The 24543-nt window shown below is 43.7% G+C and overlaps 2 protein-coding genes across 3 annotated transcripts; one reads left to right on the top strand and one right to left on the bottom strand.

Annotated features, from left to right (window-relative positions):
- Nucleotides 1-1045: 1045 nt before the first annotated feature.
- On the top strand, nt 1046-5386 carry KCNE5 (potassium voltage-gated channel subfamily E regulatory subunit 5). Its single transcript, XM_060270284.2, has one exon. It carries the CDS (start codon nt 1190-1192, stop codon nt 1655-1657), a length of 468 nt encoding a protein of 155 aa, XP_060126267.1. The 5' UTR covers nt 1046-1189; the 3' UTR covers nt 1658-5386.
- A 2549-nt stretch (nt 5387-7935) lies between these two features.
- Nucleotides 7936-14714, bottom strand: NXT2 (nuclear transport factor 2 like export factor 2). 2 transcript variants are annotated; one of them, XM_088664639.1, is made up of 4 exons: nt 14544-14714; nt 12860-12946; nt 11678-11822; nt 7936-9235 (listed from the first exon to the last, which is right to left on the bottom strand). In XM_088664639.1, the coding sequence occupies exons 2-4, from the start codon at nt 12875-12877 to the stop codon at nt 9057-9059; spliced, it is 342 nt and encodes a 113-aa protein (XP_088520765.1). In that variant the 5' UTR covers nt 12878-12946; nt 14544-14714; the 3' UTR covers nt 7936-9056. The 2 variants fall into 2 exon arrangements, with proteins under 2 accessions (XP_088520765.1, XP_034969986.1); XM_035114095.3 differs by lacking the exon at nt 14544-14714 and adding an exon at nt 13830-13969.
- Between the last annotated feature and the right edge of the window lie 9829 nt (nt 14715-24543).

Below are 24543 nucleotides of genomic sequence, written 5' to 3'. Positions count from 1 at the left end.
AGCATGGTTTGTAATCCTTGACTGGTATGATGGGCTTTTTTGTTCATGTATTATAATGCTGTATTAGCACAGCACTTGCAAATGAATGTCACAAATCCCCCAATTCTTGCATTTCAACCCTTGGAAACTGCTGTCTGGTGGCTGGCAGCAGAGAAGATCCAAGGTCCAAAATGTAATGTGATAATAAACTGATGGGTCACCATACCAAGTAAATTGGGACATGTGGGCTGGCATAGCAAAAAAAACTTGGGAGCTGCTAGTGCAAACATTTCTTGGCCTGATAGACAAATAGTCTGAACTGCAGCTTCCTATGGGTGTCCCTGTGTCCCATCTGGTTTTGGCCCTTCCGAAACCACAGCAACTGCAAGCCTCACGCACAGAGATCATGGGTGCCACCCCTCATTCCCAGTGCCTTGGTCATACAGCTTGTTCCATTTTCCAGAGAGTGGTTCTGAGGCTGGTGGGACTTGTGGTCCAAATCATCTGGAAGGCACTTGGAAAAGGCTGCACAGAAATAATCTCAAGCATCATTGTGCACATTTAGGCAAAGCAACAAGAAGAGACCCAATAAGGATGCCCTTGCCGCTAGCTTTTCATCTGCACCACCAGAATTAAAGCAAAGTTCTAGACTTAGCAAAACGATGATGACTGCAAAACCTCTTTTAAAAAATCAAACAAACTGATGGACCCATACCCCCAACACATTCGCTGAGGGTGACAGGTAAGGGGAGTTTCAGATCTCAAAGCAGCAGCACCCCCCAAAATTTCAAAGACACCTTCCTATATTTGAGTTCGTGGGCGGAATGGAGAGTGGGAGCAGACCACTGGCAATATCATAAGGCAGCCAGGCTCCAGGATTACCAGTTAAGGAACAAAGAAGCTTTTTAGAGGCGGAGAGACTCTTCCCCCACCCTGCCCATCCCCCTTGGAGAGATCTGGGTAGCAGGCGGCCGAGAGAGGGGGAAAGGCAGGCACCCCCTGCTTTCTCCCGCAAGGGGGTGGGGTAGGGTAGGCTGCAGACGCCTTTGTCCCTCCAGCGCCAGGCGAGAAGCAGATGGCCAAGGCGTGAGAGGCCAGGAGGCAACGGCTGCTGTTGCTGCTGCGTGGGCAGTGCGCGTCTGCAAGGAAAGGGGCGCGGAGCAAGGAGGCCAAAAAGGACTCGAGGCTAGCGAGCGTGCCAAGGCGGCGGATGCAGGGGCCGATGAACTGCAGCGAAAGTCTCCGAATCCAGGTCCTCCTGAGCCGGCTCTGGCAGGAGCTGCACGGCGGCGGCGCTGCTCCCAATGCCATCCGCAAAGGCAGCAGCCTCCTCGACGACTCACTCCCGGCTCCAAGCCAGGCGACAGCGGCGGGCAGCAAAGCGGGCGCAGACGATGCTTACCTGTACATCTTGCTCATCATGATATTCTATGGCTGCCTGGCCGGGGGCCTGATCCTGGCCTACACGCGCTCCAGGAAGCTGGAGTCCAAGCACGACCCTTACCACTTGTACATCGAGAGCGACTGGACGGCGAGAACGGGAAGCCTGGGAAGGGGCGGAGGAGGACCAGGAACGAAGCTGGCGGCGGTGGCCGGGGAGCCTAGCTTGGGCGAGGGGATGCTGGCGGCTGCCAGCGGGGAGAGGGGGAGCAGCGGCGACGACAGCGAGCATCTGTGAGAGAGGAGGAAGGCTCCGGAGAAGGATCGGATCGGCCCACCCCAAATCTGAAGAAATGCTCTCGGGGGTGGGGGATGCGGTCCGCTCAAAGGCTGGAATTCTGAACTGCGATCTGCGCCTCTTAGCTAGGCGGGGGCAAAGATACAACAAAAATTAACCAAGCAATCAGTCCTGTCGCTTCATTTGCCCCACGAGGAAGCCGCGTGCAAGCTTTGAGTTCAATCAGACTGAATCTAGCATGGGGAGGCAGATGGCGCTAGGCAAAAAGACGGTTCGGTTAGTCTTAAGCGGAGCGAGCGTTGTGCTGCTGTGCAGGTATATTTAGGTATTTACACCAGCGGTGCGGAACCTGTTTCCCTCCGGATGTTCCCACTAAGACTTCCAGCTCCTATGATTCTTCCAGGGTAGCCATGTGCTTTAAATGCATCTGGAGGAAACTAGGTTCTCCATCTCCAGTATGGACTGTGCTGACTGCAAAACAAATCAGTGGACACATATGCCAGAGCGAGGGCATGTTGTGCAAGGTAGTGGTGGAGTTAACAGTGGGATGCTCTTCCTTAAGAGAACACAAGTCACCCGGACTGGGATCCATCTCTGGCTCTGTTTGGAAGACAGACATGTTTATCTGGTTCCCTTGGGAGCTCGCAGGACATAAAAGTCTGCCTGCACACCCTACATTTAAAGCACATTCCGCCGCCCACAACCCAAAAGAATCATGGGAACTGTAATTTGTTAAGGGTGGTGGGCAGTGGAATGTGCTTTATATTGTGCAGGCAGTCCTATGATGGAGAGCATTTCATATAAAGTATCTGTAGCTGTTCTGCTGCTTAACATCCATTTTTATTTCTTTTTCTTTGATGATGGGTTTTCAATTAAAAGGTGCCCACCACCCTGGAAAGGAGAGGATAATTTGTCTTCAAAATATCATATTGAAATGAGCTTTGGCTATGAACACACAAACCCTGCCATTCAAGCAAATACTTTTCTGGGGCCCTGTGTTTCAAGCTTCTCCCCCACCCCCCTGCTACCCTCAGCAGCTGCACAGCCCATCAATAGTCCTAAGAGGAGGGGCGCTGGCCAGGGAAACAAAGAGAGCAAGCCATGTGGGTTGGAAGGGGTGTGTTTGTGTTTGTGTTGAGGCTGGAGACCTGGTATGACACCGCTTTGGGTTTTAACAGCACAAACCTTTTGTTCCCTTTAATTGCCGCCAGAGGAAGAGAGGACCCCCTGCCCCAGAAATGAACACCAATGTCTCTACTTTTCAGTAGGGGTGGTGGGCTACCCCCAGTCTTGCATACTCTGCCATTTTCTCAGCTGGAAAGTGTTCTGGATCTCTTGACACAGCCTTAAACAACCTGGCGTCCTCCAGGTGTTTTGGACTACAACACCCATCAAGAACAGTCAGTAGAACCAGGTTGGGAAAGGCTGACCTGCATCAATGTATTAGGTATCAGGCGGTATTTCCCTCCTAGGCTTTGCCTTTTAACCTCTGGTGTACACTAGATAATTTTTTAGGTGTCATTAAAAAACCCCTCTTTTATGCTTTTTATAGTGTTTGTATTAAATATCGCAAACCTCCCTGGAAATTTTGTATTAAAGGGCAGCAAAGTAATGTTTTAAATTAAAAAATGCTAGGTCCTGTTGCCAACATCTATATGGAGTTTTATTCTCCGCAATGTAGGATTGCCATATTTCAAAAAGTAAGAACCAGGACACCCCAAAGTTGCGCTCTCTCTCTCTCTCTCTCTCTCTCTCTCTCTCTCTCTCTCTCTCTCTCTCTCTCTCTCTCTCTATATATATATATATCAGTGGGAAAATTTTTAAACAAATTAATTTGCCTTCAAATGCAATGTAATTGAGGACAAATCAGTACAAATTACTGTATGAATGTCTTCTGCTGACTTCTGTTACTTTTTTAGTGTCCACAGCCTCTCTCAATGTGTTCAGTGGGGTATGTGTGTGTATAGAGAGGAGAGTAAACCCCACTGAACTCAGTGGGACTAACCTCTAGGTAGACATTTATAGGATTGCACTCTAAGATTGCAGTCTTAAACACTTACTGTACTAATTAACACATTGAGACTTCCCTTTGAATAACGTGTATAGGATTGCACTATAAGTTACCGTAGTTGTGCTGAAGACCCATTAAAATCAATTGTGACTTTTCAAATTTGTTTGAATGAGATTTAAGTGCAACTAACTTAATCTGGCTCCAGTCCAATGATAATAAATGACAATTGTAATTTGCGGTTACTGGGAAGCAAAAACATTTGGCTGATAGCAGGGCCCTGTTATAGTCTCTTGTAGGTATGTCCACTATCAACAGAATTTTGCAGCTCCACAGTGATAATAAATGAGTACGGTATTTATTATCCTTGTAAACGATAGTCATTTTCAGTAACAGGGAATTTTCTGTGCCTTTGATAAAGGTCCAATACATGTCAAACACTGCAGTGTATTTAGAAATGAAGCAAGCAAGTGCTTGTTTGTTCCTGTTGAGAGAATAATAATTTGAAACGGATTAATATTTTGCCTGTTGTGTTCATGGACTTTGGAGCAATTTTATACCCATGTATAGACTTTGATACACCTCATGTGTAGACCTTGATACACCTAGCAACTGTTTGTATAGGGGAGACAGGAGTAATTGTATTTCCAGTATCTTGTTTTTTCTACTTTGATGTAGATTCACATACCATTCCTGTGACTTTTTCTAATTACTGTATTTGTGACAAGTTACTGCAAGCTTTCTAGTACATTTCTGAGAGGCAGACTTCACATGTCCCTAATTTTGTTGTCATGGTTCACTCTTTTCCTACCTGCATTTGGGACTTGATGCCCCACATAAAAACGTAAGAGCCTGCTGGATCAGGCCAATGCCCAATCTAGTCCAGCATCCTGTTCTCACAGTGACCAACCAGATGCCTGTGGGTAACCCACATGCAGGATTCATGCACAAGAGCACTCTTTCCTCCCATGATTTCCAGTAACTTGCATTCAAAAGCATCGCTGTGTGGAGGCAGAGCATAGCTATTGTGACCAGTAGCCACTGGATAACCTTGTTGAATTTGTGTCAAGAGAATAGGGGCAGGAGTAGCAGTGAGCAAGTGACTAAGCCCCAGCTCCCTCTACTGTTAAGACAGTACTAGACATGGACCATCAAGGTTTCAAGACTGACATTATTCTGCTAGGGTGGGTAATCTGATTTCCCCGTCTGTAGGCTGTATTTTCACAGACATTCCAACAGCCACATGCATCATAACATAGTTCTAAGGCCGAGCTATAATGAACTGGGGCAGGCAGGAAGAAGGTGGTATAAAATGGGGCAATGGCAAAAGCAAAATAGGCAGACATCAAGGAAGGTAGAGCTGGGCTGGGTGAAGATTTAGGACAAATGAGAAGCAAGTGGTGTAAATAAGGATGACCCATGGCAAAGGAAGGCAAAGAAAAAGCAAGTTAGCAGGAGAGACCCATCTATGAATGTAGGAGCACCTCTTTATGTTTCAGTTCACATTCCCACAATTTGGTGGGCCTCTTGCATATGTAAAAGCTTCCGGGTGGAAAGATTTCTCTAATACAGCGTCTTTCAGAAAGAACATTTTTGAAAGGCAAATTATATAGTCCTGAGATTCGGAGGAATCTCTCCATATGGATATGTCATTGAATTTTTTAAAATAATTTTGCATTGTAAAAACCAAATAAAAATGATTTTTTAAAAAAGGCAAATCATATTAATGGGTCTCACACCATTCTTCGGTTGCATACCATTTGAAGCTTCTGTAAAGTAAAAATAATTTAATTCCAATACCATACATTTATGGTTGAAAGTATGCATAAGGTATATGCACATTTGGGAAAAAAAAGATTACAGCATACCCAGGGGCATTCTACTTTATCACATAGGACTCATGCTAATACAAAGACAAATGCCTGCACAATGAAACATCCGGAAGAATAAATCACATGCAAATGTACATGTCTTTGTCAAATGTTTTTGAGTTAGCAGTAAAGCCTTATGCGGTAAATATTCTTTTTTTAACAGCCTACAAATTGAACAAAAAAAAACACTGTTACAATGCTGAGATTGGGGTCTTACTATAGACTTGGAACTAGATAAAATTTCACAGTTGTCTGAGGTGTCGCTCATCATCTTGAACTAAACAGTCCAGTACTACCCACAGAATTATTCTGAAGGCTGCACAAAAAGCCATCCGAAAATATTGATTAATCGCAAGAGGAGGCTTTGTCCTTCAGATGGCTCAGACAGGTCATCCACAGAAAATGTTTTTCTCCCCACTATACAAGGTGTAAGGCACTTGAGGGGGGCTTTTTCTCAGGAGAGGCTCCCCAACACTATTTACTGCATAACATGGGATTGCCATCACTTCATCTATGAACAGAAGCTTACTGCCTTTCAGCAAATGTGTGTATTTTGCCACAACCTCATCCACATTAAGCAATTAATCTCACCCATCACCCTGTTCATACACTGAAAGCTTGGATGAAATAGGGTAGCCATACATTCGGAATTTGGACAAAACTAAAAAAGCACCATAACTTTTGTGTCAATTTTCACTTTTGAAATATAGCAATACTAGGATGAAGGGGTTGCTGGGTCGTTCTGGTTAGCCCAACCCTCTTGCCAATGAAGCAACCACTCACAATGGCTTTTTATGCGGAGGCTGTGTGAAAGGGCCCCACACATTTGCACCATCAAACACACACAAGTACAACTCCACATGAGAAGAAAACCCAATTGGCCTGGGGTTCTACCTTGTGTGGAACCCAAAAATGAGTATGCAGGGACTCATATGGGGCTCATTCACACAAACCACCAGGTGGCACTGGCTGGCATTTGTGGCATCATCAAGAGGGATGGCTAACTTGTGTGACCCAGTGAAATCGCCTTGTGTGTTTTAAATACATAGAGGCCAAAGGATGACACCCACCTACAGCCATGTGCTAATGAACCCCTACAGTGTGGCTATGGCAGTAGCATGAGACAAGAATTCTCCAACATTTTCATCCCCCACAACCACAAAAATATATTTTTCTGCTTCTGAGGCAACCTCCCATCCATCCAGTCTAGGGAACCTCCTACTAACAGTGCTTCAGTCTTACCTGGATTGAGTTTCAGTTTGTTGGCTCTCACCCAGTCTGTTGCTAAGGCAATGGTCAAGTACAACCACTGCCTCACCTGCAGGTGTAAAGGAGGTTCATGTAGATGTTAAACAGCATGGGGGACAAAACTGAACCCTGAGAAACCCCACACTGAAGGCTCCAAGGTGAAGAACACTCCCCAAGCATCACCCTCTGGAAACGACCACACAAGTACGCCTTGAACCACCACAAAGCAGTGCCACACACCTCCAATTTGGACAGCTGCTCCAGGACACATTTCCTATCTCTCTCCCAACAGTGGTCATCATACAGGGTGACCAAAACAGTTTCTATGACAAAACCGTGCCTAAATCCCTATTGAAATGTAGTGGTACCTTTGGTTGCGGACACAATCTGTTCTGGGGGGCCGTTTGCACCGCCAAAATTCCACAACCAGAGCGGGGCTACTGCGCATGCGTGAAGTGCAACAGAGCGCTTCTGCGCGTGCACGAACCATGCAGAACGCTTCTGCGTGTGCGGCAAAACCTGGAAGTAAACACTTCCGGGTTTGCTGCGTTCTTAACCCGAAAAAATGCAACATGAAGTGTTCGCAAGAAGAGGTATGACTGTATATAGAAAATCAGTTTCCTCCAAGAGTGCCTGGATTTGATCTGTGACCACCCACTTAGATTTTCCGAGTCCAGTGAGGGTTTCTTAAGGAGTGGCTTTATCACTGCCTCCTTCAAGCAGGCAGGGACCACCCTCTTTTGCAAGGAGACATTAATCACCTCTCTGGCCCAGCCACCTGGCCCCTCACTGGTAGTTTTTATCAGCCAAAATGAACTAGGGTCCAGAGTGCAAATGACCGTCCTGATCAATCTAAGCACCTTGTCTACATTCTCAATTCTTACCAACTGAAACTCATCCAACACAACAGGACTAGACAATGCTCTGGACACTCCTTGGTCACCTCTGCTGTAACAGAGATCCTGGGGGATGCAAGCGGTTTTATTATTTGCAAAGCTAAGTGTCTATGATTTATTCCAGCTCAAGTATTTTCATGCGGAACCTATATTTAAAGGTGGATGAGGGCAGATGCAAAATGTAACCAAGTTTTAACATGCTTGGAGCAATCACCATTGTGTGTAACTGCTACAAAAGAGTCAAAATCTCTCAACCCCTTTTTAAATTTTATTTTTATTTTTTTATGTAGCCAGTAAAACGGCTACATACAAACTCAATAAATCATAGAGAATACAGCACAAAGCAACACAGTGTAACCAAAGCGATTCCAAAGCAGCTCAAAAAAATAGCCTCAGGGTGTTGAGGTCTTCCAAATACAGTGGTACCTTGGTTTAAGTACACAATTCGTTCCGAAAGTCTGTACTTAACCTGAAGCATACTTAACCTAAAACGAACTTTCCCATTGAAAGTAATGGAAAGTGGATTAATCCGTTCCAGACGGTCTGCGGAGTACTTAAACTGAAGCATACTTAACCTGAAGCGAACTTTCCCACTGAAAGTAATGGAAGCGGATTAATCCGTTCCAGACGGGTCCGCGGCGTACTTAAACTGAAAGTACTCAAACCAAAGCGTACTTAAACCGAGGTATGACTGTATCTCTCCAATAGCTTCCTTTACTAGAAATGCATGGCAGCCCAGAGACAATTACAGTGGTACCTCAGGTTAAGAACTTAATTTGTTCTGGAGGTCCGTTCTTAACCTGAAACTGTTCTTAACCTGAGACACCACTTTAGCTAATGGGGCCTCCCGCTGCCGCCACACAATTTCTGTTCTTATCCTGAAGCAAAGTTCTTAACCCGAGGTACTACGTCCAGGTTAGTGGAGTCTGTAACTCGAAGCATCTGTAACCCGAGGTACCACTGAACACATTGTCCTTCACACAATCTTCTTCCAGCTGTACTTATTTGCACCAAGATTTTCAGATTCTAGGGAAGACTTCAAGTTAGTCAGGAACTGCATCCTCACCTTGTTGTTACAGCTATTTTAATTTCTCACCAAAACAAATACAACTTGTGACCGATAGTGCTTGTATACAATATGTATGAATGAGTCATCAATGCAAATAAACCATAACAGTATTTTCCTATGTTGATTTACTGAAGCCACAGACAGCATTCTTAAATAAGTAAGTCTGATTTTTGCTGTTCTGAAGTTGGTAATTCCTGGCAAGAGGAAGTTTCTTTCAAAAAGGAGGTACTTTCTCACATCCAGAGTATGACCATCCTGAAAGCCAATTATCTTGTCCAGAAGACGTATAGCCAACTGCTGCTCCCCACTAATTAGGGTAGTCCTGGAAGCGGAAGCAGTCACTCGCAATCTTCCACACTGTGTTGTTGTTTGTGGTTTGTGCTGTTAGCAAGAAGTTCTGATTGAAGTACTGCTGCTTGCTCCCATCAAATTTGACAGATCCACATGTCACAACAAGGATGGTGTTATGGTTCTGAGTGGCTTGCTCTTCAGAAAGAAACAGAACAGAAGATATTAAGGCATGCCAGTAAATCACGAGCGTACTTTTATACTGTACAGAATTGCTATCAAGCATTTCAAAGTTATTGCTTCTTCCTCCTCTTTCTAACTAAAACACCTGTAAAATGCAACCAACAATACAATCAGTATTATAGAAGCTTGCAGTGCAATCATGAAACAGGTATGCATGTGTGTGAAGCTCAAGAAGTATGAGTAAATTCATCTTGTTATTATACTGTTTAACCCTAGGATGGCTAACCTGTGGCCCTCCATGTATTGTTGGACTCTCATTTCCCAGCATAGCCAAAAGTCAGGGATGACAAGAGAGAGAGTCATTGGTGCCACAGCTTACCCACCAATGGTTTAGTCCAAGGTGCCACTTTACAATGTTCTATGGGTGTCTAGAAAGCAGCTTCTACCAAGTCAGAATATTGGTCCACCTAGCTCAGTGTTGTCTACACTGAGTGGCAGCAGCTCTCCAGGATTTCAGGCAGGGAGTCTATCCCAGTACCATCTTGAGAGGCTGGAGGCTGATTCTGGGACCTTCGGTGTGCGAAGCAGATGCTCTGCCACTGAGCTATGCATCTCCTCTAATTTGACAACTAGCAACCCCCCCTCCCCGACACAATTATTCGTTATTTCATTTTTCAATATGTATATATCCAATAACAATACAAAAATGCAACATGAAAACAGAATCTACAAAAAGAGCAATAATTTCAGTGCTACTGTTCGCCATCCTGACTATGTTTTGTTTGTTACTATGCTATGCTATGCATACTTGTTTTATAGAAGTGAGTCCTGGGCAATTTACACCTGCTAGGAGCAAAACCCCAATGTCTTTCACATGTGCTGCATCAGGTAGATTTTGGGCATCACATGGCAGGGCAGAGTCTCAAACAAAGATGTGCTCTCCCAAGCCCACATTCCTAGCATGTTCACATTTCTGTTTCAGAAACATCCACACTAGTTTAGTCATGTACACAGAATGGAAGATGGTAGGATCCCCAAGGATGTGCTCTGAGTGGAGCTGGCTTCAGGGACTAGGCCTGCTGGCAGACCGACTCTGTGTTACAAAGATGTCTGCAAATGTGACACGGAGGCTGGGATTGCCGCTGTATGTCAATCCCTTACAGACAATTGCAAAGCCTGGAGACAGACAGTCAGGTTGTGTGTCCACAGCAGTGACCAGAGGATGAATGACCACTGGAAGGAGCACAAAGAGAAGAAATGCCATGGTGCACCTGCAGCAGCAAAACCAAACATCTTCATCTGCCCCACTGGACTCTACAGCCAAAGCAGGCACTGTAACTCTCCAGTGGTTTGACTTTATCCCCAAAGGTGCGCTCTTCAATTATCTCCCTAGACAGAGGGATGCTAACATTGTAAACCGTCCCGTGGCCCTCAGATGAAGGACAGTATAGAAATGTAATTTTAAAAATTAAAAATATGAAATAAGTTGGGCAAAGGACTGTTCAAAGAGGCGACTTACAGGAAACTCAAATTAAACTTTAAGGCTTCTAAAAACAATTATATTCAGGTTATGTCCACACCAGCACTCTTTCTACAGTTCATAGGATTTTGTTCTGTCCTGTCCAGCATCCTTGTAAGGTGGCACAGGAACTGATGTTCTAAAAAGCATACTGTCCAACAAGATTATGACCTATCCCCAACAACAGCATACAAATCAATAAGGCTAATTTGACACAACACCCTTACACACAAACAAACAAACAAACAAACCTTACTGCAACCAACTGAAAACAACCAACCAAGCTCTGGACTCTCCAATCTCTCACAATGCTAGTAAAAATCAGTAACTATATAAAGGACCTACCCATTAAATGCTGACACAAAAACCCTGCACAATAGAATGAAAAGACCACTATCCCCCCCAACCCTCTCCCTCCTTCTTTCTCTCCCCTGTTCCCCCTAAGTCTGTGACAATAGTGTATCACACCGAACGTAAGTAAACTATGAAAAAGACTCTATGAGTTGAAAGTGGAGACACTATATGTACTTTTCCTTGTTTATTTGTTAGTTTTGTATCACAAAAAATATTTAATAAGCACTTTTAAAAAGCATGTTGTCACACTTTTTGCAAGAGTTTTCTGCTGGAGCTACAAAAATAAGCACAAATGGGAACAAAGCTGTTCCTTGCAACCTTTCCCCAAAGACCATCAGGAACACTATGGATGCTTTTCCATTTCTACAATTTTTTGGAAGAATATGCAGAAACATCACAAGAACAGACTGGGTAGACATAATTTAACCACATAATTCAGAAACGCAAAGGAATAGCTGAAATTTCTGAAACTGGAATGGTTGCAAGTTACATAATGTGAAAAGGTTAAATAATTCAACTTACATATTTAGAATCAAGCTAACTTCCCTGATTTGTGGGCTACACTGTTTGACAAGGTATCTTACCATGAACAGGCTGGCAATCAAATGTAGTAACTTGAAAATCACTTGAAGGCAACATTTCAAAGAATTCTGCAAGTGCTGCTTGCCCAGATACTGCATTCCCGTTCCAAACCAGGGTCGCTTTGTCCAGGTAGAGTTTGGTCAACACCTGAGAAATATTAGGCAGCATTACATGAACTCCAAGGGGGTACTGTGCTTTAATTACAGCACCGCTTCCTATAGGTTGCTGCAGTATTTACATTTTCCCCTTTCCTTTAGGGTTTTTTAATTTTAAAAAATCTGAAAGGCTTTTTAAAGAAGTCCCCCCACAAAACCCAGCAAGATGAAATTCCACAGAGATGCATTGAAGTCTTGTAATTAACACACTCAAATCAAAGCACCAAATATAGGATGTGGGAGACCTTGCTTGGCAGCAGTACACTGGAAAAGGAACTAGGTATCTTAGCTGATGCACCTACTAAAACATTAAGAGAAACAACCTAACATTAAGAACTGTTTTAACAGTGAAATACGACTGTTTTGGGAGGCAATGAGTCTCCTTTGCTGGAGGTGTGTAAGCAGGAGTTGGACAGCCATCTGTTAGGGGTGCAAGAAGTTGCACCCTGCAATGCAAATCCTACACTGAGCCAGGACTTGGCTTCCAAGGTTCCTTCCAATTCTTTGGTTCTATGTCTACAGAAAGGTGAGCCCCACTGAGTTCAAAGGGAGAAACACTCAGGTCAAGTAGCTACCATTTCATGTCAAGTAACTGGAACTGCTCAGTCATTACTTCCACACTTCTGTGTACCTGTTTGCACTATTTATAACACAATCCTATACATGTCTATTTAAACACCACTGCGTTCAGTAGGACTTACAGGCAAGTGGTATAGGATTGTAGCCTTTGGATGCAGTTCTTTACAGATATTCCCACAGAGTAAACCTCCCACTGAACATATTTTTGAGTAAACATATAGAGGATCAAGCTGTTAAGAGATAGAAACAAATGACATGTGATTGAAGGCTGTGTCCATGACAACATGGAATGATCTAATAATCTCAGCATGTACAAATATGTATATTAGCATGAATAATATCAGCACATACAACATCAGAACTCAGATATGTACTTTGTGAAATGCAGTAAATAATTCTACTAAAAAAAACCCCCACACCAAATACAAAACCTGTTAGGAATCTACATACCCGTCTCCTTTTATCCATGGTTTCATAGTAAATATTTGCAAATTCTTCAGCAGCTCTGCAAGCTTGATCCACATAGGTTTTAAAATTCTAAACATAAAAACACAGCTCAGTGAAACTATTTTTGAAGGGTGTCAACAGTAAGGTAAAGATGTCAGATGCAGAGAAGGGGACTCCATTTTGTAAAGTTCTGAATGATTTCCTTTTTGTGACATACAGGAGTTAGTATGGCTAATAGATGGAAATCTCTTCCATAGTTTTGCTTTGTTGTAACCCCTGCCCCAAAGCCATACCACTTTATAGAAGTGACTGGCAGAAATGGCCTATGACTATGATTTTGTCGACCATAATTACATGAAACAGTCCCAGACAGTATCAGATTAGAGGAAGAGAAGCAGCAGTGAAGTTATGCCTTCAACTATGTTCTAGGAGAAAGGCACCAAAGGGATTGTTTCTTAGGAAAAAATGTGCTCCTGCACTATGAACTTTTTAGTGGGCCCTTCTACAGTGAAGGTCACCTAGGACCACATACTTGTTTGTTCCATCCCTCCCCATTCCATTCACACAAGAAGCCTGTTAGGTTAGGCTGAGAGAGAAACAGAGCACACTAGTGGCTCAAAATTTTCCAGTGGCTGAAACTCTTGAACAAAGCAACCCCCAAGGATCCGACCTCATTTGCCATTGCTACTGCAGCAGCGGCAGCCGGCAATACATTCCTTGGAAGTCGGTTCTTCCGCCCGTTGCTCCTGCCGCCCGAGGTGGTGGCCTCACATTGCCTCAAGGGCCAGCCCTCCACCTAGGTCGCATGTGTCCCTTCCTCCCAAATTTATCAACACAACGAACCCAGTTAGGCAGGCAGAGGCTAGGCCACCCTAAGAGCTACGCGGCAAGGCGACCTGAACCCACGTCCTCCGTCTCCTGGGCCGACACTCTAACCACTGCCCCGTGCCACCTCCTCAGCTTCCACTCTTACCACAGAGGTAGCCATGTGGGCGACGTCCCTCGGGGACTGAGGCAGAGAAGTGACAGGCCAGGCTGACCTTAGGAAGCACGCACAGCGGTTGGTTGAGAAGCTCGAACAGTCGAGACGGACGCGGGAGACTGCGAGAGGGGTAGGCGGAAACGGAAGCGCGGTCTCCGAGGAAGGAGTTCCGCTATAGAGGTGCCGAAGTCTAGAGTGGCACCGCTCTTGGAAGAGATCCTGGCAAACGGGCGGCTTCATGCGTCGGCCAGAAGTTCCGGCCGCCTGTCGCTATGGCGACGAATGAGAGGCCTTCCGCAGCGTTTGGGCTCCCCCCGCCCGCCCGGTGTTCTGGTTTAGCGTAACTCTTTCTCCAGCCCCCTCCGCCACGCCAGGCTTAGCATTGCAGCTCCCACCAGCTTCACTCCAGAAAGGCAGTCTGGCACAGTGGTTAGGACGAGGGAGGGTGGTGAGTCAGCGGCCCCCCAGGCGTTGCTGGACAGCAGCTCCCATAATCGCTGTCCATTGGCGATGTTAGCTGGGCTGATGGGAACTGCAGCCCAGCCACACCTGGAGCGCAAATGTTGGCAAACCATACAGTACATTAAAAAGAAACACAAACATACAAAGAATCCTGGGAACTGTAGCTTACCACCAAAGAGCTGCAGTTCCTAGCACGTGGGAAGTGTGCATGCACACGAAAGTTTATACCAATGACAAACTTACCGGTAGTTGTTCTCTAAGGTGCTGTTAAAGTTCCCGGGATTCTTTGGAGAGGAATGTGCCTAAATGTAGGGCGTGTGCTCGGTCTAATCCTTAGTCGACTGTGTGTGGCATGAGGCTTTTTTACTCTTGAGTGAGCTCTCACTTCCTCTTTCCGCCGAACTTTACCTCACAGGGCTGTTGTGAGGATAAAAAGGAAAGAGAAGGAACCAAGTGTGTTGTCTTTGGCTCCTCAGAGGAAGGTGGCATGCAAATGTAACACACACATAAATGTGCATGAAATTACACTCCTGGTCACCTATTGCCAGCACAAAATGTATAGCGACAAACTTGTACTGGGCCTCAGTTGAATGTCCAGGACTTTTGTAGGAACATTGAGCAATATGTTATTTCTGCGCCCACAACTCTTTAGTGGCTCATACAATATCTCCCACTCAAAATCAGGCTGTGTTTTTTTCTTGCAAAAATTTTAAATTCCAAGGAGCTAAATCTGGCTGCAGATATGGAAAATTCCGTATTCTTTTCTGTTATGATGCTAAGTGGGGATGCAGCAACGAGTAAAATTACAATACAGTAGAAAACAAATCTATCCCAAACATCCCTTGGTGGGCATAAATTAGCTGGTGCTTGAATCCATCTTTAAAAATATTAAATATTTATTATGACCATTTCATTCCTTTCCCAACTTTTTCTGTTTCTGTGTTTTAAGAAACAATAGGGGGCATAGGAGTGCTTTGCATTGGTAGAAACTGAACAATGAACTGCTTTTGCTTTAGGATAACAGTAGAGATGTGAGTTCCAGTGAAACTGATGTTAACTGAACATAACTGCTGATTTTCCAAACCAGCTAATAAAATGGGTAAAAAACTAACCAAAAGGTCTGGATGACCCAGAGACCCAGGCACAGGGGATGGGTGGCAATTTCTAAGAGGGTGTTTGTTTTACCTCAAATTCTGGTTACTGTACCAAGATTTCCAGCTGTTCAGCAGGCCCCTACTGGTGTGCTTTTATCTAGGGTGAACATGTGTCTTACTTGTGTCTTACAGAGGAGAGTCCTCTATTATGAAGGGTTATGAGAGGACAGTCAGTCCTCCGTCTGAAGGGCTGTCCAGGTCAAGTCCAGTTTAAGGAATAAGAATCATAAGAAGAGGGCTTTGAAGCTATCAGCACCTAGACAGCAGAATGAGAGGGCAAACAGAAAACCTGGTCACAGGTGAGATACCTGGTGATAATCAGATTCTCACATTTCTATTATGATAGCAAATTTTCTGATAATGCATGCATAGCTATAAGTTAACACATGCAAATTTTATGCAAAATGGCACCTTTTGTCCTCTTTGCTGTGATGCAGTTCTTCCTCAATCTTTTTCCCGCAACAGTGCTTAAGTGGCTACCGTATTCTTTGATCTTCAGCAACAACAAAAAACGCTTTTCAGAGCATGGATAGCTATTTACCAGTATTATCCAACAAATGAACACAGGGTGAGTGACATTAAAAACAAACAAACAAGAAGCTACTTTCATTCAGTCGGAGTTTTCAGCCTAAACTTTGGCTCTGTACATATTACCGTTTACTCTGGCTGCAGTGCACTCTGACCACTGGTGTTCTGAAGCTGTGTACACACGACATTAGCCACAATCCATATTTGTCCTGTAGTTTCTTGAAAAATACAGCATTTTCTGTCAAACCAGATTCTATCCGATTTGAAAATGTAAGTCACATTCACTTTGCAGTTAAACTGATGTATGTACATTTGAGGCGACCATAGCTCATGCACAGATGGCAGCTTCACTGAATAGAACTTTGCTATTCAGTGAGGGTGTGTAGAGGGGTGTGTGTTGCAGGCATGGGGAGGAAAGTCAAGGTAAAGCACATCAGGTGAAGACATTTCTGCCCCACTTTCACATGTACAGCAACATGCAAATATGACTTGAAAAGCAGCATGGTGTGTATGTGTGTGTGACCTTGTTACATTTTAAGTCACTGATGTGTACATAGCCTTTGACAGAGGGGAAGACAAGAGCTGACTCAGATAGTGGCAGATTTTCGAGACTTTGTATGAACATCTCGGCCAATATAAGTGGGGCCACCAGCTTCGGTGCTTGTTGCCATAGGATATTGTTTTAAGAAGTATTTTAGTGTTGGGCCAGACATGCATATGATTACAGATGCACATTTTTTAATTTTTTAATTTTAAAACAAAATGGTGCTTATTTCCAAGTAAATTTATTTAGCATTAGCCCACCAAAAGCAACCCCTGTTTTATTTGTCTACTCCTGGGTGTGTTGTTATTTCTGTGAGTTTAAATGCAAAACTGCACATCTTAAAGCAGGGTTCTTTCTTAAAGCAGGGTTTAGGGTGGGAACCTGATGGGGGTGGGAAGAATAGAAAGGTGAATCAGAGAATTATAGAGTTGGAAGGACCACCAGGGTCATCTAGTCCAATCCCCTGCAATGCTGTCTAAAGGGGGACCACCCATAAGTTCAGGGTCTTAAATTACCTAAAACTGCTTCTAGGAAGGAAAAACTGTAGGAGCAAGGAACAGCAGGACAGACTTTTGGAAATGCAGTCACATACACTGCTTGTTTTCTACTGCAGATTAAGCCACCATTCAAGACAGAGCATCAGGGTTTAGTTGAAAAGTTGGCAATACATTACTGATAATGAGAGTTATTGGCAACCTCTGTTGCTGTTTAAAACCACAATTTTCCTCTCAGTGATGCAGGAGGTTACCATGGGGGATGGTTTGTTTGTTTGTTTGTTTGTTTGTTTGTTTGTTTGTTTGTAAGGAACAGATTGCAGAAAAGGAGGGTGAGGGGAGACCTGGACATGGATGTGAAGGTGAAAATGCAAAGCGTGGGTGCAGAACAGAAGAGAGAAGTGGCTTCAGAAATAGGGTTGGGATGGTGAAAAATGAGCTTAGTAGGAAAGGGAAGCTCTAGGAGGTTAATGTGGGGAAAATGGTCAGGGATTGGTGGGCAGAATGAGCAAGGGTCCAGCCCCTAGCACTGAGATATTTTTGTTTGTGTGCAGCAAAATAAGAATTGGAAAAACAGGGTAAAAAACAACAACAACTTTATTTATCTCACTTATCAATGGTCTCTGCGACAAAGGGAGCCATCTCTCTACACAAAGGAATAATAGAATCTCATGCTGGAAGACACTTATTAGATCATAGCCTGTCTCCCCGCCAGTCAGGCAGGATTGTTCCTGACAACAGATTAATAGTACCATCCACCAACAAGTGTTGCAAGCAAACAGATGATCTTTTCTTTTGCTTGCTATTCTTGTAGAGAGAATATTGTCATTTCAACAAGATTTTGTTGTTGTTACTACCAATGAAATACTGTTCCTTAAAAATAAAATCCTGCAGATGCCTCCTCTCAGATTGTTCCTAAGTGAGGTTCTGTCTTCTTCTCAAGTCTGTGTTTCCTTCCTCTGAGTCTGCAATAAGTTGGGAAGGAGACCTGGCTTCCAAGCTACTTCAATGGAGCCTTCTCATCCTCCAGACAGACCAATGCCTGTTAAAGGAGTCAACAGTGGAAATGTCCATTCCATGTGCTTGCGCGCGCGCACCAACACACCCACACACCCAAACTTTCTCTGTTTACCAGGGATGTTTCTGAAGCAAGTGATATATTTTTATTTTCAGATGATCCATTTCAATGAAACTTTAGAATTAACTTGATGTTGCAAACTGTGGAACAGACTGACATGGGAGGTGGTGGGCTCCCTTTCATTCTAAACTTTTAATCGGATGCTGGATGGCCACCTGTCAGGGATTTCTTGTATTAGCAAACAGACTAGATGACTTTTCAGGCCCCTTCCAGCTCTGTGGTTACCAATAATTTATTGTGTATATTTGTCTTTTTTTAAAGTGTTGTAATATGTTTGTTTGTATGTTTTTAAAAAACTGTTTGATTGGATGTACTCTTTTATAATTTTACCGCCTGCTGTTTTTGAAGTCTGTTTTCATTGCTAATTTTTAATGAACCACACCTACTCTTATGCAGTTGCTTTTTTCCATTTGACTCAATAAAATCACCATTTTATAGTTCAGATCGGGGGAATATAAATACAGTAAATGGACAAAAGTACCTACAAAGATTCACAAAATGTGTGTACCCCTGCATCCCCCCAGAAAAAAAGCACTGCTCTTATGTAAACCTCTCTTTCCCACTTTGTGTGGTTATATACATCTATGGTAGCCATTGTTGGTGTTCATGTTTCTCTCTGAACTTTCTGCAATATTCATAGTTAGCACCATATTCACAGCCATGAATGATACATAACTAGGATTAAATACATCAGATATATGTCTTTAAGAAGGGTGCAGAATAAATAGTACACCCCTGTTGGCATTCTCTGTTGCGGGAGAAGAAAAATCATGAGTGTAAGATGTGAACAGGGTGGACATCTAAAACACTGTCAAATCTTATCTGTTCGCCAAGATAAATTCCTCAAGGTTCATCATACTAAAATCAAAGGGATTTGGTCAAGGAGGCCACATGCTTTGGTACAAAGGATGAGGTGACTCTGACATTTCCTGTTCCTCTTTTTTTTTAAAAAAAAATTAATAAATTTAAACTTTATCACTTTCAAAATATACAATAATCACAGCAAACACTTATAGATATTAATCACAGAACAACTATTACATTCTCCCATCAGATGTCAAGGAAATAACTATCTGACTTTTAGAAGACATCTGAAAGAAACCCTGTTTGGGAAAGTTTTTAATGTTTGATGTTTTATCGTGTTTTTATTATTATGTTGGGAGCCTAGAGTGGTTGGGGAAATCCAGCCAGATGGGCGGGGTATAAATAATAAATTATTATTATTATTCATAACCATTTATATTATATATATTCTTTATAAACTTAATAAGAGGATTCCACTTATCTTTAAGATTTTCTCTTTTTTGTATACCAGCTCTCTGATTAACTGACAGGGCATACATATCTTTTGAAAAGTAAATCTAATTGAGTTCAATGGGTCTTACTTCCAGGTAAAATAAAGGGACCCCTGACCGTTAGGTCCAGTCACGGACGACTCTGGGTTTGCGGCACTCATCTCACTTTACTGGCCGAGGGAGCTGGCGTACAGCTTCCGGGTCATATGGCCAGCACGACTAAGCCGCTTCTGGCGAACCAGAGCAGCGCACTGAAATGCCGTTTACCTTCCCGCCGGAGCGGTACCTATTCATCTACTTGCACTTTGACGTGCTTTCGAACTGCTAGGTTGGCAGGAGCTGGGACCGAGCAACGGGAGCTCACCCTGTCATGGGGATTCGAACTGCCGACCTTCTGATCGGTTTAGACCACAGCGCCACCCACATCCCTTACTTCCAGGTAGTAATGGACAAATTTATGAATTGGTATGGCATTTCCCCGGTCCAGTTCCTTGTTTTTTCAACCTTAAATTAAATCCCCCTTATTTCCACATATTTTTTTTTAAAAAATGAAACCTCATGAAAATTCAATAACATTTTACTGCAATTTTCTCCAAATATTCACATTTTAAAATGTAATATACACATTTTTGCAAAGCAATTTCTCCTAGTAAAATGCACTTTCTCTATGTTTTGTTGTACATTACTTTCTCCAGTATAAACATTTTAATGGAGGAGTGCACTGTATGATTTGGAGAAGTGTGAATTTTGAAGGATGGCCGTTTCTTTTCAGTTCACATACTGTTTTGAGAAAGTGCAAATTAGGTAGGTCTGCCTTTAAATGGAAACTGAATCCCCCATTCCTCGTTTGATACCAGCATTTCCCTTAAACAGCGTTGAGAAGATTGGGAAGGAGAGCAAAGCGTCATGATTGAGACATTGGTTGCCGCCACTTTGGTACGTGCTGAATAGGCCATTCCTGTAGTGTGGGAGCAAAAGCTCACTTTTCAGATTTCATTATTCCATATGAATTCAAACCAAGTGGATACAGTATAAGGAAGCCTGCTCTTGCAGCATCAACCTGTTTAATGCAGCCCTGGGTACATACAGTTGTACAGGGACTCTGACCTCTGCACTGTTCCGCCTTGAATTCTTGTCGTTCCAAAGGTATAGGAATGCAAGAACATTTAGTAAACAGCTTCTCCAGCAAACAAGGCCAAGGAAGTGTATCAGTACGCTGCAGGACTTGCAACAACAACCCCCCCCCCATACACACAAACACCTATACCTGACTTCTTGCAGTTAGGAAAGTGGCGAGGAAATGCAATAAAAAGTGTGGGATAATTGATGGGAAGATGTATAATAACCTCTGTGCAAACAAATTGGGATGAATGCTCATTGTCATATACCCTCCCTGCAAACTAATTAGAATGAATGCTCAGGAAAAAGTGGACACAGTATAACTTCTGTGCAAGTTTTGTACAAGCAAATCAGCATGAATGTTCTGTGACTCTGGTGTAACAAGCCCAGGCTTTTCGGAGTTACCAAAGCTATGATGGAATGCACTGGGAAGTGTGAAATGAACAAATGATTAACGAGATGATGAACAAACGCTGCACAAGCAAATCAAGATGAATGTCCATTGTTGTATAACCTCCCCACACACTAATCAGAATGAATGCTCAAAAAATTCCAGACATGGTCTAATCTCTGGCTCTACCTCTGGCCAACAAATTGGGATGCATGGTCATAAACAGCTTATCTGGAGGAGTTCAATGATGATATACTGGAGACAAGCAGGACCCAAAACAAAATGTTGCAGCTGTATTCCCCTTACAGTACTTCCTAGTGGGAGTTCTCCTTGTGGTTCAGGGCTCCAAGATAACATTTTTGTGCTACAAGGAACTCAGGCGTTCCACTCCCACCCCTCACCCTGCAAACCAGTTTTCCACTTTCATTTCTCAACTGACCCTTATCATTCTGTGGCTACTCAGTATGCTCAATCCTCATTAAGCTGGAAGTGGTTGAGGGGTTGTGAGGGAGGAGAATTGACCGCAAACAGATAAACCAAAAACCTCTCTTCTTCTGTAAATGAAAATACATTTTGCTCTGTAGGCTTTTGCCATCCTTCATAAACCCACCAGGGGGAGGCATCTATCGGCTGATGCTCCAACTTGTGTCACAATTGTTACGACCCGCCTTTTCATGAGTTTTGCTTCAGTAAGAGAAAGAATAAATACATATGCAGAAATAACATATTGAAAGCCACTTTCCCCGTGGCAGGACAACAACAACAACAACAACAACAACCAATGCTCAGAGCTTTCCTTACAAATCATGGAACTGTGCCTAGAAATTGCAGCACAAACAGAAGTGTGTATGAGCCCTTAGTCTCAGCCCTGCCCTCTGCTGACTGGAGGCATGCAAGGTTGCCTAGCCCTATACAACTTCACTGTGCTCTAAGGCAATAATGCGAATATACCCTGAGATCCTGGAGATCAGCTGTTAGAGTAGATCAGGGATGGGGAACCTGTTGGCTTTCCAGATGTTGCAGGACTACAACTCCCATAATCCTGAACGTTACATATGCAGGCTGTGGTTCAAGTCATTCCCCCCCTGCACCTCCTAGCTGCTTTCCTCTACTTGATGCAGCAAGCATATGACTGGAACCTCAACTAATCATAGAATGGTAGAGTTGGAAGGGACCCCAAGGGTCCTCTAGTCCAACTCCCTGCAATGCAGGAATTTCAGCTAGGAAAGTACTGCTGTTTGGGTGTGAGTGGGCATAAGCAGAGAGTGGGAGAAGGGTTAAGCACACTGCCTCCCTCCCTACCATTTCTCTGCTGCAGATCCTTTCCCTCTGTCACCCTTTTTTATAGCTGGTGAGCAGCAGTGGAAATGGAGCATGTGTGCTGCTTGTTGGTCATCTGATTCTAGGCTGGGGAGAACACAGAAGTCCACCCCAACTCATGCAGGCTTGATTTGTTATCTTATTTATTTATTTATTTATTTATTTATTTATTTATTATTATTATTATTACATTTAGATCCCACCTTTCCTCCGAGGAGCTCAGTGTGCTGTGCACAGTTTTCCCACTCCCTGTTTTATCCTCACAACAACCCTGTGGAGTAGGCTGAGAGAAAGGGACAAGCCCAGCGAACTCCACAACTGATCAGGGATTTGAACCCTGGTCTCCCAGGTCCCAGTCCTACACTCCAACCACTACACTCTAAGCACTATCCGGGGAGCCAATTTTAAAAGATGTGAAAGTGGTCTGGAATTTATTAGGCATCATAGGCTCCTCCTGGCTCCGTTCCATTGCTAACCCCTGCTGAGTACATAGTTTGACTGCCAACACCCCGTGAACAACTAGCTTACTGTCTGATCAAATGCGACGGGACCATGGAGCCCCAGGGGTTGCAAGATTTTCCATTTGCAGTGTGGCACCTTATATTTAAGAGACGTTCAGTGACACATTTTGTTCTTTGCCAAGGCCTTTTGCAAAACACAGTGACATTTGGATGGCTTTATCTCTGTTTTTAATGCACTTAACATTGCAAGGCATCCAGGACTGCCAAGGCGGATAAGGGTTCAGAGAATAAAATCTTATTAGCATAATGTAAATGATTTCTGATAACTGTTTACCAACTGTGGGCACCTTGTCCTTTTGAGTGGCTAGTGAAATTCCTTGTGACCTCAAATGTGAGCAAGAAAGCCAAAAGTTAATCTGCACTGGAGCCCCCAACACCCCAGTAATGGGTCCCTTGTACTGCCATTATCTAATGACATTAGGAGTGAATTACAAAATGTACATTTTGATGCCTATGTTTCAGAAGCCACCCATACCAAAGGCAACACACAGACAGTCCCCACCATTTTTTAAAAAATAATATTTTAGGGGCGCTTCCAAACATCTTTTTTGTTGTGTGTTTATGATTATTTGTGCTCATATTGCTATTGCAATGCTCATGTGTGATACCACTACCACTATCAATACTTATTGCTGCTGCAAAAGGGTTTGTACAGAGAGCAAAAATGTTTCATTGACCTGTTCTAGGGGTGGCACAGCGACCAATGTGCGATGTTTAGCAGTGCAACCAAACATTAGTAAAAAGGTAAAGGTAAAGGACCCCTGACAGTTAAGTTCAGTTGCGAATGACTCTAGGGTTGCGGCACTCATCTCACTTTACTGGCCGAGGGAGCCGACGTTTGTCCGCAGACAGCTTTTCCGGGTCGTGAGGCCAGCACGACTAAGCCGCTTCTGGCGAAACCAGAGCACAGCATGGAAATGCTGTTTATCTTCCTGCCAGAGCGGTACCTATTTATCTACTTGCACTTGACGTGCTTTTGAACTGCTAGGTTGGCAGGAGCAGGGACTGGGCAACGGGAGCTCACCCCATCATGGGGATTCGAACTGCCAACCTTCTGACCGGCAAGCCCTAGGCTCATTGGCTTAGACCACAGTGCCACCTGCGTCCCCACACACCACCCACATCCCACCAATGTTTAACAGTGGCAACCAAACATTAGTAGTGCTGTTCAAATGTTTATTTAAAATATTTCTATTCCTCCCCCTTTCAGTCCTGAGGGCCTACAAGGTAGCTCACAGTTTAAATTAGGACAATGTACAGCAGGGGTGGGGAACATCAGCTCCTGAGGCAAAACACAGCCCCCCATACCTCTCCCCATACCAGGCCCTTGGGACTCTCTGCAGCCCATTCCCCCCAAGGCCACATACCCCTCACCAGCCTTGCCTCACACCCTCCTTGAGCTGAGTAAACCCAAAGCCAGGATGTTTCGCATGCAGAAGGTTGCAGGTATGTGGCATGGAGAAAATTTCATTGCCCATGTGACAATGAACTACTGAATATACTACTGAATATGAATCACTTGCCATTTGGTACCAGTGCAGTTCTATGTTTTTGATGGTTTTTAAACACACATACACACAGAATTGTAAGTCGCTTGCAGACGTTTTAATGTAGTAAGGAACAATAATAATAATAATAATCATAGTTCAGAACATTATGGCTAGAAGATTAGCAGGAATCCAGTGAAGAGATTGTATCTTTCGTGCCTGTATTGAAACAGTTCCACTGGCTCCTGGTAA

Source organism: Zootoca vivipara, chromosome Z2 (genome assembly GCF_965207765.1).
Source record: "Zootoca vivipara chromosome Z2, rZooViv2.hap1.1, whole genome shotgun sequence".
NCBI classification, from domain to species: Eukaryota; Metazoa; Chordata; class Lepidosauria; order Squamata; family Lacertidae; genus Zootoca; species Zootoca vivipara.
The sequence above is the reverse complement of the archived record's forward strand: the minus strand, read 5'-3'. Positions and strand labels throughout refer to the sequence as shown.